General features: G+C 43.3%; 1 protein-coding gene across 3 annotated transcripts in view; it reads right to left on the reverse strand.

Annotated features, from left to right (window-relative positions):
* Positions 1 to 15,229, reverse strand: part of MACROD1 (mono-ADP ribosylhydrolase 1) — a 366,194-nt gene that overhangs the window by 350,428 nt on the left and 537 nt on the right. For all 3 annotated transcript variants that reach the window (XM_061606931.1, XM_061606929.1, XM_061606930.1), the window contains exons 2-3: positions 9,320 to 9,421; positions 7,637 to 7,756 (exon numbers count right to left, since the gene is read on the reverse strand). In XM_061606931.1, coding sequence (XP_061462915.1) covers positions 7,637 to 7,756; positions 9,320 to 9,421 — 222 coding nt within the window. The remainder of the gene's footprint in view (positions 1 to 7,636; positions 7,757 to 9,319; positions 9,422 to 15,229) is intronic.

Raw genomic sequence — 15,229 nt, forward strand, 5'->3', positions numbered from 1 at the left:
ATACAAGTGGTAGGTGGGGCCCAGTGCAAAGCAGGCAGAGTAATAGTGTGACCCTTCCCTTTTTACAGTAGGCGACATTCTAGCCATGCAAAAACAAAAAAGGCAGAAGGCTTACACACACTCTAGGGATATGCTCAGATTCTGCCCAACTTGGATTTGATAACAAATTTTCCATTAATTAGCTTATTCTCTATTTTTGCGGATTGGATTTTTATGTTGCAATTTTCCATAGCTATCTTATCTTTAATTTTTTTATTGCTTTTTAAACAAGAAAACACACAACCATAAACTACAGTGTACTAGAGATTCATCAAAAAATGGAATGTACAGGAGCAAGAGGACACTTAGAGGAAGGACTCCTGCATGAGGTATTAATGCCTAAACCATTACAACCATAAACACTCTGGTAACTAAACGGTCGTACCAAATGGATTTATGAGCCTGAGCAGGCTTCACTAGTCCATATTGTTCGGCTACATAATTCATTACCGAGTGCCAAGTATTAATAAAAATACCTTTAGATTGCGCTCCTCATCTCATTTTATTTTGCTTCAATTTTTCAGCCAATGCCAATTCCCACACTTTCAACCACCAGCCTTGCAGGGTAAATGGAGTGGTATACCACCAGTGTTTGGCAGCCTCTAGATGTGCAGCTGCTAGCAGAAAAGCAATCAAATCTTTACAGTGTACTTTGTTCCATGTTTCTGGATACAAGGGAAGAAAAGCCAATCTTGGATCCATTGGGATTAGTTGCTTTACTGTTGCAGAAATTTCTTGGACTATCCTTTGCCCAAAGAGCTGAATTACAGGCAGCCCTGCCACATATGGAACAGCTGCCACACCAATTACAACCCTTCCAATAGGTATCAGTTGAATCAGAGTGTATTTGCTTTAATTTAACAGAAGTACAGTACCATCTGTACATGACTTTTAACACAGCTTCTGCTTGCATGCGTGAGACAGTTTTTAAAAGGGGGTTGGTCCACATCAACTGCCACTGACCATCTTCAATCTGCATATTTAAATTATCCTCTCACTTTGCCTTCAGCCCCGTTAGGGTCAAATGATTCTGTTTGCATAAGACTCTCATCAGTTTTAACAGAACAATTTTCAAAGAAAGTTAAGACTTCTGAGTAAGGTAGACAAATGAGATACGTGAGTACTAAAGTAACAAACCTGAGTTAGTTGGAACCAGGCAGAGCTTGGAAGATTACTTTTTAAAAGTAATAAATTACAGTTACAACTGTGCGGCCCAAAAAAGTAGTAATTACTGTTACAATTACAATTGCTCTGAAAGTAACTGATTACTTTCTCAAAAGTAATCACTACAATTACATTTCAGTTGTTTTTTTAAAAACATCTACAAGGTACTGGCCTTGGCTGCTGCACATCTAAGTAGACTAAAACATTAAAAATAAACACACATACAGAGGTAGTAGAATAGTTCTTTATCCATAAGATAGCAATGGTGGTCTCTCTGCTGGTAAGGGAGGTGGTGAGGGAGGCAGAGGCCACTACTCAGATCTTTGCACGTCAAACCAAGTGCAACCCCCTCACTCAGCCAGCAAGCATAATCTCTCTCACTTAACCACCTCCTGGACCCTGCCCTGCCACCAACTAAGAGACACTACCAAAGCACACATTTTCCCCTGAGATGCAAAAAACTTAAAATACTGCAAATGCAGCACAGTAGCCAGAGAGGGTGGTGGAGACCACTTTGTGTGCCAAGTGCAAACATAGCATTCACATTATCTCCATTCTGCTGCTGCCTCCTTCTCTTCCTTTATCCATGTTCTTGCCCTCCAGCTCCTTTTTCCCTCCACTCCATTCTTCACCACCACCAGCATCTATTTTTTTAAACAATTGTCTTCTCCACTCCACCCCACCTCACTCCACCTCCTCCCTCGTCACCTCCTACCCACCCATAGAGCATGAGGGAAGATGGACATGATTTTCATCCACAAATCAGAGGAGCATAAGACTTCCCCTGCTTCCTCCCCCCCCCCCCAGGTAATGCTGGAAACATTACAATTAGTCCACAAAGGTAATAAAATTACTTGTAGTTCTATTACAATCAAAATGTAAAGGAATTACCCACTTGTTCCTCAAAAAAGTAATGAATTACAAGTAATCTGTTACTTGTAATGGATTACTTCCAAGCTCTGGAACCAGGTACAACAAAAGCAGTTGAGGAGGGAATGGGAGTGTCCCATGGACCAAACAGAAAGGCTAGTTGGGCACAAGGGGCCACCAGGCCTGAGGTTCTCCACCCGATATTCAACCATGCCCATTTCTAGGCCCAGCTCCCTTCCCAGGTTACTTGGAAGGTTTAACAAAAACCCAAACCACGCAAGCTGGTGCTGCCTTGGTTCTGGCCTCCTTTTCCACTTTCTGCAGTAGCAGCAGCGAAAAAGCATCCACAAGCAAACCAGACTGCCAAAGTGACAGGTGAAACGATTTACACTGACAGTTCGCCATCGTAATATCTGCCTGGAGCTTTGTCTCCTCCACTTTGCGGTCCCATAACTATTGTTGTTATAAGGCGGCCATTCATAATACCAAGGATACACGGCGGCTCAATCCATTCATCTGCTCATAAAGCACCTGGCTGGGAGAAAAACGCTGTGAGCTTTCTGCCAGCCACCTGCCTGCACTAGCTTCTATTTATTTTTTTGAAAAAGATGTCATCGTTGTCCCAAGAATCCCCACTCAGAAGCACAAGGGCCGGAAGTGCCACCAGGTGAGCCTACACAAAACCAGAAGGGAAGAGCGATGGCACAATGGTAGAGCTTCTGCTTTTTATGCAGAAGGTCCCAGATTCAATTCCTGGCATCTCCAGGGAGGACCAGAAAGGAACCCTGCTTGAAACCCTGGACAGCCACTGCCAGTCAGTGTAGGCATCACTGAGCTGGATGTTCTAGGTATAAAGCAGCTTCTTCTGTTCTTAGAAAGGCATCATGCAGGGCCCCTCTCTGTCTGTGGCTTATGAGGAAAATGGGGGAAACGCTGGCCCCAAAGAGGAAGGAGAAGGCAGGCCAAAAGGTTTCAGCATTGGGGAGTTGGTTTTTCATTTCTTGTTAGGTATGTTACTAGGGATGGGATTCGTTGGCCAGTGGCGGTTCAAAAGCATTCGGTCAACTTAACAGTCCTGTATCGATTTGAGTTCATTCATTTGAGTTCATTCTTTCTAGCCGTTGCTTTTACTGATCCAGTTTTTTCACCCTTCCAAAAATATTGATATTAATATTATTTTAAAAGGAAATATTGATACAATTATTGTTCTTAATATTGATATTTTAGAGGTGGGTTTTAAAAAAATCCATTTTCAAAAACAGCCACAGAAAATCGCTACATAAAAATCTAATCTGCAGCAACAGAATAAGCGAATTAATGCAAAATTCAGTACCAAATCTAAATTGCACATTCCTGTATGTTACACATACACACTATTTGTGCAGTTCACATTTTAATGTGATCCGTCTAATTTGCACTTTCCAAAACAATGCACAAACCGAAACACAGCCACCCTTCAAAATATGCACTTCTCCAAATTTTGTAGTGTAGTTCTTCAGCCAAGTCATGTGTACAAAAATGTCCATAACACAAATTTTAAAATATTTAAAACAAAAAAGAATAAACTACCCCAAAAGGGCTCATCTATCAAAAAGTATAAGGAGAAATTCTACCCATTCCAGCATGAGACAAACCCCCATAAAAATAGGCCAAAAATGAAATCACCATACAATCCAATTTACTAGCCAAACACAAGGGTAAAGAAAGGGGTCTTAGCCTAAAGGTTGACAATGATGGCACAAGGTATGCTTCCCTGGGAAGAGCATTCCACAAACAGGGAGCCAGCACTAAAAAGGCCTGGCCTTGCATGGCCACCTTCCACACCTCCCTCAGATTAGGGTCACCCAGTGGTCCTTGAGGTAAACCTTAATGACTATTTAAACAGCAACAGTGATTTCAGAAGTACCTTATAGGATCACAGAATCATAGAGTAGGAAGGGGCCTATAAGGCCATCAAGTCCAACCCCCTGCTCAATGCAGGAATCCAAATCAAAGCATTCCCGACAGATGGCTGTCCAGCTGCCTCTTGAATGCTTCCAGTGTTGGAGAGCCCACTACCTCTCTAGGTAATTGATTCCATTGTCGTATGGCTCTAACAGTTAGGAAGTTTTTCCTGATGTCCAGTCGAAATCTGGCTTTCTGCAACTTGAGCCCATTATTCTGTGTCCTGCACTCTGGGATGACCAAGAAGAGATCCCGGCCCTCCTCTATGTGACAAACTTTCATGTACTTGAAGAGTGCTGTTATATCTCCCCTCAGTCTTCTCTTCTACAGGCTAAACATGCCCAGTTCTTTCAGTATCTCCACATAGGGCTTGGTTTCCAGTCCCCTGATCATCCTTGTTGCCCTCCTCTGAACCTGTTCCAGTTTGTCTGCATCCTTCTTATTGTTATTGTTATAGGCCTTGTTATTGGCCTTCTATTTTCTGCCTTCTGAGCCAGTCTCTCAAGAGCTACAGAACTGGAGGGGAACCGTTTTGAAGATTCGGGTAAAAGGAGGGTCACTTTTTTTGCAGGGGGTGGGGAAACACTCCAACATATAAAATACACGCCCCTGCATGCAGAAGCTACCACATTGGCAAGAGAGTTCCTGGCCTTGTCTTCTCTAGTTTCTCTTTTTCACACAAGAGTGGCGATTCCTGCACACTCTTTGCTAAATCATCAAGCTTTGTTGTGCATAAAAGTAATACAAGCCACATTCATCATCTCCTGCTTTGGGATATCTCTTTGGAGACATGTTGTGGTGTCAGGAAGCTACCCAAGATCAGGCTGAGAAGTGTCTTTGGTGTCCCCCACCTTTTTTTATTCAGCTTTTGAACACTTTTTAAAAATTGCATTTGTTGCTCATTTCATGATTTATCTCTGTCATATAAAGGCAATTAAACTTGCCTGCATGAATCTGATCATAATTAACTCACACACACACACCATGTGTTGAAAAGGCACCAGTACTGTAAATTTTCCAACAAAGAGTAATTAAAAAAAACCCTAATGTGAAAGCAATCCTGGCCAAGCAGGTCATTGTTGCCAGCTTTAAAGAAGATGAAGAGTTCGTAAAAATTTGTTTCAGTTGCCAAGTGGATAGCTGAGTAGACAACATGTGACAGATATACACACACCCCAGCCCAGCACCCTAGGAACTGACTGGATAACCTGCCTCTAAATCAGGTGTGGGGATCCTCTGGCCCTCCTGATTTTGCTGAACTACAACACCCATCAGCCCAAGCGAGCTTGGCCAATGGCCAGGGATGATGGGAACTGTAGTTTAGCAACACCTTGGAAGGCCAATTAGGTTCCCCACCCTTGCTCTAAATCCTGCACTAACAGGTACCTTGGGACCAAGTCAGGCACTGGCTGGGGGCCCACAGAGCATCAGAAGGGACCCTCACTGGCCTGGCCTGACCTGGCTGTGCTATCACCTCTCTCCTCAAGAGACCTCAGACAGCTGTGGTAGTAGTGGGCAGGCAGCATTGCCACTTTTTAACAGGAACAAACCTTGGTTCCTATCTGCAGTGGCCACCTATCACCTATTTGGGCATTTTAGCTTATCCAAAATGTATTGCTTCAGCCCACAGATCAGTGGCCCAGGGCAAGGCATTTTGGGTAACATTAAGGAAGTGGGCATCCACTATGAACGGGAGCCAAGCTTGGCTGCCATTCGAAAGTAGCGTTGCTGTCTGTCCACCACTAAAACACCATCCAGAGGCCTGGAAAATGATGCAGATGCTGCTGAGGCGATGGCAGGAGGCAAAAATGTGCGGCCCCATTCAGGCACATCTGTTGTGGGGTGAGGGCCCATCAATGGCACCATGCCAAGGGCCCTTGAAGTCTAACAGCAGCTCTGGACTGAGTGTCTCACATGGACCAAGGATGGATAACCAGCAGTCCCCCTAGATGTTGTTAGGACTCCAACTCCCATCAACCCCAGCCAGCATAGTCAATGGTCATAGACGTTGAACTCCATCAGCATCTGAAGGACCCCATCCCTCACTTGGACCTTTTATCCTAGAGTTCCACCATCCATCCATCCCCTTGGTAGATGTTGACGCCATTAGAACACTACAAATCACATCTGCCAAGAGCTGCCTTTTGGATACACTTGATTCCTTCCATGGAATCTAGGCTAACAGGAAATAAATGCTTCATCTGATTCCCTTGCCTGCATGACACAGACCAACCAGCCTTTCCCAAGACACATTAACACCCTTCTCCCTCCCCCACCAATCCATCCCAGGGTGCACTGAGCTGCTGCAACAGCAGCAAGCAGCTCCTGGCCTCGATCCGTGCAGGTAATTACTTACAGCTAATGATAATTATCAGGCCTCCTAGAATTTAATAGACACGTATTATAGTCCCACTTGCGACTTTACATATGAATTAAGCACATATGGGCTTCATGATGCACAGAGGCAGGATTTATGAAGCGCCAACAAAACCCCTTGTTAGCAAAGACTTTTATTCCACTAATAAACAGCTTGATTTATTGAGGTAGGAAAATGAATACTGCAACCAGCTCTCCAAACCATGGAGTTTTGGCGCCCTCTAGTGTATGCAGTGGGGAATGACAACTAGGGCATGCAAATCCCAACTACTTCTGAGCTTAGTGTTTGTACAGACTCGCATTTTCTTTCCTTTTCCACAGTTTCCCCTATGTCCTACCGCAACTAAACTCATAACCAAGCCTAAGCACATGTAACTAGAGGTGATCCAGTGGACATAGTGTACTTAGACTTTCAAAAAGCGTTTGACAAGGTACCTCACCAAAGACTTCTGAGGAAGCTTAGCAGTCATGGAATAAGAGGAGAGGTCCTCTTGTGGATAAGGAATTGGTTAAGAAGCAGAAAGCAGAGAGTAGGAATAAACGGACAGTTCTCCCAATGGAGGGCTGTAGAAAGTGGAGTCCCTCAAGGATCGGTATTGGGACCTGTACTTTTCAACTTGTTCATTAATGACCTAGAATTAGGAGTGAGCAGTGAAGTGGCCAAGTTTGCTGACGACACTAAATTGTTCAGGGTTGTTAAAACAAAAAGGGATTGTGAAGAGCTCCAAAAAGATCTCTCCAAACTGAGTGAATGGGTGGAAAAATGGCAAATGCAATTCAATATAAACAAGTGTAAAATTATGCATATTGGAGCAAAAAATCTGAATTTCACATATACGCTCATGGGGTCTGAACTGGCGGTGACCGACCAGGAGAGAGACCTCGGGGTTGTAGTGGACAGCACGATGAAAATGTCGACCCAGTGTGCGGCAGCTGTGAAAAAGGCAAATTCCATGCTAGCGATAATTAGGAAAGGTATTGAAAATAAAACAGCCGATATCATAATGCCGTTGTATAAATCTATGGTGCGGCCGCATTTGGAATACTGTGTACAGTTCTGGTCGCCTCATCTCAAAAAGGATATTATGGAGTTGGAAAAGGTTCAGAAGAGGGCTGTTTTCCTCTGTTTTCAGTTCGAGGCTACCACACACAGCAACAAACAGTGCCTGGCATATCTTACAAAGGTCCCCCATAAGCCAAAAGTGAACCAGGCCCAAACAACAAAAGAGCCAAACTCACTCACCGGCATTGACAACTGCATCAACCTCCAGCTTGGTGATGTCGCCACGGAAGAGAGAGATCTTCTCATTCAAATGGTTATCCTTGGGGAAAACAGTTTCTTCGGGTTGCCTGACCCGGGCACCTGGTATCCCCCCCAAAAAAAATCACACAAGAGGGAGAGAGGCTGCATATTTTAAAAGGCCCGTAAGAAGTGGCATTTGTACCAAATTGCACCATTGATCCATCCAGCTCAATATGACTACCCCTGGTGTAGACCAATGTGGTGTCCTCAGATGTTGGACTCCCATCAGTCTCAGCCAGATTGGTCAGGGATGATGGGAGCTATAGCAGCAACATCTGGAGGGCACCATATTCGTCATCTCTAATCTGCACTCATCATAAACCCTGCATTCACGCCAGGGTTTCAGGCAGGAGCCTTTCCCAACCCTACCTGGAGATGCCAGAGACTAAACCTGGGACCTTCTGCGTAGCACATGTGCTCTACCACTGAACTACAGCCCGAACTGGGGGCAGCTTGATCTATGAACACCAGCATGGCCCAAGAGCTCAAAAGGCAGTGTGCATTCATACTTCCTAGTCCTTCACAAGCAGAAGTCCAAGCTATCCCTCCTTGTTCTCTTCCCAGAAAGCTTTAGCTTGTGCCTTATTTTAAAGTTAGTTTCTATACTGCAATCATCTCTAAGCAGTGTACAATGAATACAATACAATGAAAATAAAAAGCTTAAAACTTTAAAAACAGCATGCATTTAAAACGCCTGCTGGAATAAAAAAAGTCTTCAGTAGGCACTGGAAGTTCAACAGGGAGGGGCCTGTCTGACCTCAACTGGAAGGGAGTTCCAAAACCTGGGCCCCAATGCTGAGTGCATGCCTCCCAGTGAATGTGAAATGTGCATCTGAGCCATGGGAGACTCCCCCAAAGACCTCAGTGATGAGGCAGGGATATAAGAGATCAGGCAGTTCTTGAGGTGTCCTAGACTCAAGTTGTTAAGGGCCCTTTAAATTAACACAAGAACCTTGAACCTGGCCTGGTAGCATATGGGCAGCCAGCACAAGCTTTTGAGCACCAGAGTTATGGGCTGATGATAGTCTGTCCCCATCAACAGTCTAGCTTCAGCGTTTTGCACCAGCTGGAGCCTCCAGACTAGAGATGTGAAGGCCCAGGGGGGAAAAATATTGAAAAACAGGGAAAACCAGACCCAAGGCTCATTGTAATAATAGAGTCCTGAGGGTACCAAGGCATGAATCACTGTAGCCAGACTATCCCTGTCCAAGAACAGCTGTTGGCATGTCATTTACCCCTACAAAGGGTGGTGTATCAACTCCTTGCAGGTAAGCACCCCAGCTTATCGTGCTAAAAGGCAGACTATGGTATGTTTGGCCTGATCCAGCGGAGCTCTTCTTACGTTCTTAAGAAGTAGATTTGCTGACATGTTCAGGAGGAGCCCAGTCTGCCACTTTAAACTGAGCCCTTCCTAGCCAGCCAATCTGCATCCAAAAAAGGGTGCATAGGAACATTTGCACAGGAAGCTAGCTTATACCAGATCAGATTTTTCTTTCTTTCCTGAACCAAACTCACATGGTCCTTGTCTTGAGTTTCTGTGGGGCAGGGGGAAGGAGGGAGGGAAACCACCCATCTATGCAATTATACTGGAGAATAACCAGCTTTCAAAAAAATTAAACTCACTTTTTGCCATTTCTTTCCATGTTGGTATTTGCTTCAGTTTGATGAAATCCCTGGTGTAATAATGGTCTCGCCTCTGCTTGTTATTCAAGCCTTTCAGAAACGCTGAACAGCAAATAAAAAGAGTGGGAGAAAAAGCAGAAATGAATAAGAGTTAGTGAAACAAGGAAACGTCGGTCAAAATTTAGGGGAAGAGAACTTGCAAAGAATTCTGGGAGAGGGAAAGTTAAGAGCAAAGATTCAGCAGACATCTTCTCTTTTGCCTCATGGACCTTTAACAGAAGCCTATGTTCTCCAGACCAGTGCCAGAACTCTTTCCGGAAGTCCGCTTCAAGTCACAGAGTAGGGAAATCAATGGACCTAAGTTAGTCATGACCGTTAATTTCAGTGTGGCCATGTTCACACCACATATTTGTTCTACTATTATCTCACTCTAAACAGATATGGCTTCCCCCAAAGAATCATGGGAAGGGTAATTTGTGAAGGGTGTTGAGAGTTGTTAGGAGACTATTCCCCTCACAGACCTGCAATTCCCTGGGCAGAGGAACTTACTGTTAAATCACTCTGAAAATTGTAGCTTTGTGAGAATGGGAGTCTCCTAGCAACTCTCAGCACCCTCATTTATTTATTTATTATATTTATATCCTGCCCTTCCTCCTAGCAGGAGCCCAGAATAGCAAACAAAACCACTAAACACACTCTAAAACATCATAAAAACAGACTTTAAAATATATTGCAATAAAACATCCTTAAAAACATATTAAAACAAAACATCTTTAAACACTTTTTTTAAAAAGCTTAAAAAACATATTAAAAAGCAACTTCAACAGAGATGCAGACTGGGATAAGGTCTCTACTTAAAAAGTCTTGTTGCAACAAACCACCCTTAACAAACTACAGTACCCAGTATTCTTTGGGAGAAGCCATGACTATTTGAAGTGGAACAAATGTATGGCATGAATGTGACCTGGGTCTACTGAGTAGAACTTAGTTGGCTACAACCCTAGACATGCCTTTAAAACACTTATACCACTTTAACAGTTCTGGTTCTCCCTCCCCCAAGAATCCTGGAAACTGTAGTTTAAGGGTGCTAAGAGGTGCTAGAAGACTCCTATTCCTCTCAGAAAGCTACAATTCCCAGCGTTCCTTGGGAAGAGGGATTGACTGTTAAATCACTTTGGGAACTGTAGCTCTGTGAGAGGAAGAGGAGTCTCTTAACAACTCTCAGCACCTTTAGCAAACTACAGTTCCCAGAATTCTTGGGGGGGAGCCATGACTGTTTAAAGTGACACAATAGTGCTTTAAATGTAAGGTACCGATATGACTTTAAGAGCATGCCCCTCTAATGTGTCACTTGTAGGGTTGCAGAGCAGGGGGATAGGAAACCCAAAGCCCTCCAGATGTTGCTGGACTACATCATCCCTGACTGATCAGCCCATAATGGCTGGGCTCGATGGCGGTTGGAGTCCAACACCACCTGACAGGCCACAGATTCACCAACCCTGCCATAGAGAAACATTCATCCAAACAAAACTGTAGAATTGACCCCAATAATTTCAGGAGAAATCTAAATATCTGTGAAATTTGAGGTGAAATGCGAAGTGTCATGAAATTATCCCCCTGCCACACACACACACACACATACACACACTCTCCCCTAGACACAATTTTCTTTGGAGAGGTATTAACACTGCAAATAAAATGAATTGCTGCAAGAGTCTTTTTTTCTGAATATACTCCATTGTGCTCCACTGTAATGGCGGCCCACAGTGAGTAATAAAGGAGAAACCATTTTGGATGGCAGCAGCCATTTTGAATACTCCAAAATTCAAGAAGCACCTCAAAAGCAGGCTTTCTGAGGAAAAACAAAATGGCATCCACTCCTATTCTTATCCCCACAAAAGAATTTCACCTCTTGTCCTCACTCGTCATCACATAGTTAAAACAAAACAACCGATTTCATTGGGGGTGAAACGGCTGAGAAATGGTCCTTATCAATTTGGTACAGCCTCAGCGATTGCTACACTGCATCTACACACACATGCCTTGGGGTGGGTTTCCCTTTGGACTAGTGAGTATGTCACTGCCCGGCACACAGACAGGGTGGTAAAACAGGACAGGGCACCTGTACATTAAATAGTTGTGTGAAAGAAGGAATTTCATACAAGCAAAACCTGCTAGAATTCCCTCTTGTACTACACAATAATTCCTAGTTATTCAAATAGTGGGATACAGTCTCCAACTCCAGAGTCTGATGGATGATTCAAGTCCCTAGCCCTCATGGTCACAGAGCCAAACCTGAAGACATGGCACCAAGGAATCTGCTTTTAAAAAACAACAGTGGCACAAAAGAGGATTTTCCAGGCTTAGTTCTTTAGGGCCAAACTAGACAGCGCAGGGGGCAACCATATTGATTTATTTGCACACCTGCCCTAATCACAGATGCAGAGCAGAGAGAGGGGCTACCTTTGATGCCAGAAGTAGTGTCAGACCCAGGGAGACCCGATTGTGTTTGGGCAGACAAGTACAATGAAGCCATTGGGCCAGAAGAATTTCACCAGCTGTCCACCTGCCTAAACCTTGAGTGAAAAATCACTGGTCTGGCAACTATGTAGAAATATAGGAAGCTACCTTATACTCACACAGACCAATGGCCCATTTGGCTCAATATTGTCTATACACCAAGGGCTCCCAACCAGTGGGCCACGAGCCTTATTGAGGTGGTCCACAGTATGTGTGCATGAAATATTCATACTGATTTTAACTGCATTTGTATTACTCTTTTATTTCTAATACTGTATTTTATTGTATTACAATTTGAATCCCAAAGAATTCAGATTGTAATACAATAAATCAGAGCTTGGAAAAGTTACTTTTTTGAACTACAACTCCCAACAGCCCAATCCAGTGGGCATACTGGCTGAGGCAGATGGGAGCTGTAGTTTAAAAAAGTAACTTTTCCAAGCTCTGAAAATATATAAGAAATAAAAGATGCAATTAACGTACAGTTAAAATCATATAGCGTCTAGCACAGTGCATTACAATGGCTATAACAGGCAGAAAAATCATTAAGTGGTCCACAAAGTCCCTCAGCAACTTTCAAGTGGTCTGTGGGGGAAAGTGTTTGGGAATCATTTGTCTACATGAGGGCTCAGGAACCTGTGACCTTCCAGATGTTGCTAGACTACAACTACCATAACCCCAACCAATAGCCATGCTGTCTGGGGTTGATGGGAGTTGGAGTCCAACAACATCTGGAGGGCCACAGGTTGCCCAGCCCTGTTTTAGAGCATGCTCTCCATTCACACAAGCCCCACAAGCCTGCATGGTGCCTATGCAACTGGGGGGTGCAGCCCATGAAATGTAACCCCAAATCCTCAACAACAGTTCTCAAACTTTCTACCTCTAAGGCCCACTTGAGATGCCTGAAAGTGACTGAGGCTCACCAGTCAAACATAGTGTGGTGTAGGGGTAGTCACAAAATAGCAGCAGATGGAGGCAAAGTATATACCCATCTGATCAATGCACTCTGCAGGTGAGGGCCTCCTGCAGGTACCATCTCATCAAGAGGTCCATTCCACACAGCATATGAAACAGACCTTCAGTGTAGTGGCACCTACCCTTTGGAATTCCCTCCCCATCTCTTTTATCTTTCTGGCAACTGCTGATATTCTTTCAAAAAGCTTTTTAAGTAGAGACCTTATCCCAGTCTGCATCTGCGTTGGAATTGATTTTTAAGATGTTCTAAAGTTTTTTTTAAGGATGTTTTTAAACATGTTTTGTTTTGTTTTAACGTCTGTTTTTATTATGTTTTAGAGTGTGTTTGGTATTTTGTTTGCCACCCTGGGCTCCTTCAGGGAGGGATATAATAATAATAAGCTGGCAATTACTAATATTGGTTAATATCCAATACCAACCTACTGAAATAGCATGACTAACTTACATCCATTAATTTCAATGGGTATACTCTAAGTAGAACTTATCTGGAGACCACCCATTACTTTTTAGTGATATCTAGCCCATCCTTGGAAATTGCTACATTCTATGCCTGTGTTTTCCTTGTGGCATGGAGTTCCATAGCTCAGATTTCCCCAAGCTAAGTATAGACTTTTGCTCTGCGGGGACTGTGATTCAGGCTCAGCAAAGAAGGCTTTTTCTTTTATATTTTCCCCTTCCCACCCCCACATGCCTCTCAAAGTATTTTAACCCACCTCCTGCCATTTCTTCTCCCATTTTCCTTTCAAACTCATCTTGTACCTTATTGCCTCAAAGCTGCCAATTTCTTTCATCCCTTCTCCCTGGCCCTATTACTTTCACTTTTCCTTCAACAGCTTTCCTCTCCTGTTCCCAAGTAAGTGAGAGGTAGGGATAGAACAATATGTCAATTTCAGTTCTCAGCTTCTCATTTTTCTAATCCTAAATTCAGTTCTCCACATTTCTGCCCACTTTGCAATTTTTTTAAAAAATCCTCATGAAAATTCTTCAGTATTTTAGTGTGATTTTCTTCTAATATACATTTTTGCATGCAGTTTTAAATGTTCTGTACACATTTTTGCTAGAAATCCATCCCAATATAATGCATTTTACTATACTATTTTCACCATTTTGTAAACACTTTCCCCTAATATATGCATTTTTCTAAACACTGCTTGATTGAAAGACTGTATTGCAAATTCAGATGTGTGGATTTTGAAGGATGGCTGTTTTTTTGTTTTCATATTGTTTCGGAACATGTGGATTTGATAAATTTGGCTTTAAATCCGAGCTGAATTGAATTTCTTCCCCATCCTTAGTGAGAAGGCTGGGAGGCTGTGGCACTCAGCCCTTGTGGATTCTGGCCAACTGATCTACAAGATGCAGGATGTCCACAGCTGATACAAAAAGGATTCCTCCACAGACAACCAATACAGACAATATTATAGAGTCTCAAACGTCCTTCCTGAGTGTAGGAAATTTAGAAAGGAAAAAACAATCCACTGCTCTAGGGGTGCATTTTCGACACATATAGATTAATCCATTCTTTCCTATGGTCAAGGTTGGCAGGAGCAGTCAGGCTTAGGAGACAGCCTTGTTCATTGATCTGAATATGCACCAAACATTTAAAGCACGTTCCACCACCACCCTGAATCCTGGGAACTGTAGTTTGTTAAGGGTGATGGGAATTATAGTTCAATGGGAATTAACTACAGTTCCCAGATTTTTTGGAGTAGAGGAAAGAGAATGTGCATTAAATGTATGGTGTGTATGCAGCCAGTAAGGTTACCACCTTTTTTTGTTAGCTCTGCTCCTGTACTTTTAAAAAGCAGCTTGACACACAGAAATTTAGCAGGTAATGCTTATCCCACCAAAATTGGGCAAGGATAAACATCAGTTAATTTCTGTCAGTCGAGATACTACTAAAGACCCAGGACCACAGCCAGCTTTTGTTTTAAGTTAGCAACCTTATTCATGGGGCCATTCCAACACATGTGCATCAGGGAAACATATGGCTGCCATAGCTAATCTCCTAGGATACCATGTAGATTTCCCATGATGCACTGCCAAAAAGCCTCCTCTTCTCTTCCCCCCCCCACAGCAAGCTCAACAGGTTGAAATAAATACCCATGATTCACTGCACACAGACACAAGCAGAGTTCTTGGTTCAATAGCTACAGGCAGACCAGCCCCAAAAATATCTAGCCCTCTGTCATATTACAGTGCCAAGAAGCTCAGCCTGCTTGCTACCTATCACTTGAACATTGCAGTGTCATTAGAATTAGGGAAATAAGGGGCATCAATAAATCACAGCCAACACAAAGTTCATATGCCCAGGGTTTTTTTGGAGAGGGGACTTACTTCAAGTAGTCCTAGTATGAGAGAGCTCTGGGGCACAAGAGTATTGGCACTGGGAAAATGAGCCATGATTTGGCTCAG

Source organism: Rhineura floridana, chromosome 22 (assembly GCF_030035675.1).
Source record: "Rhineura floridana isolate rRhiFlo1 chromosome 22, rRhiFlo1.hap2, whole genome shotgun sequence".
Classification (NCBI taxonomy): domain Eukaryota; kingdom Metazoa; phylum Chordata; class Lepidosauria; order Squamata; family Rhineuridae; genus Rhineura; species Rhineura floridana.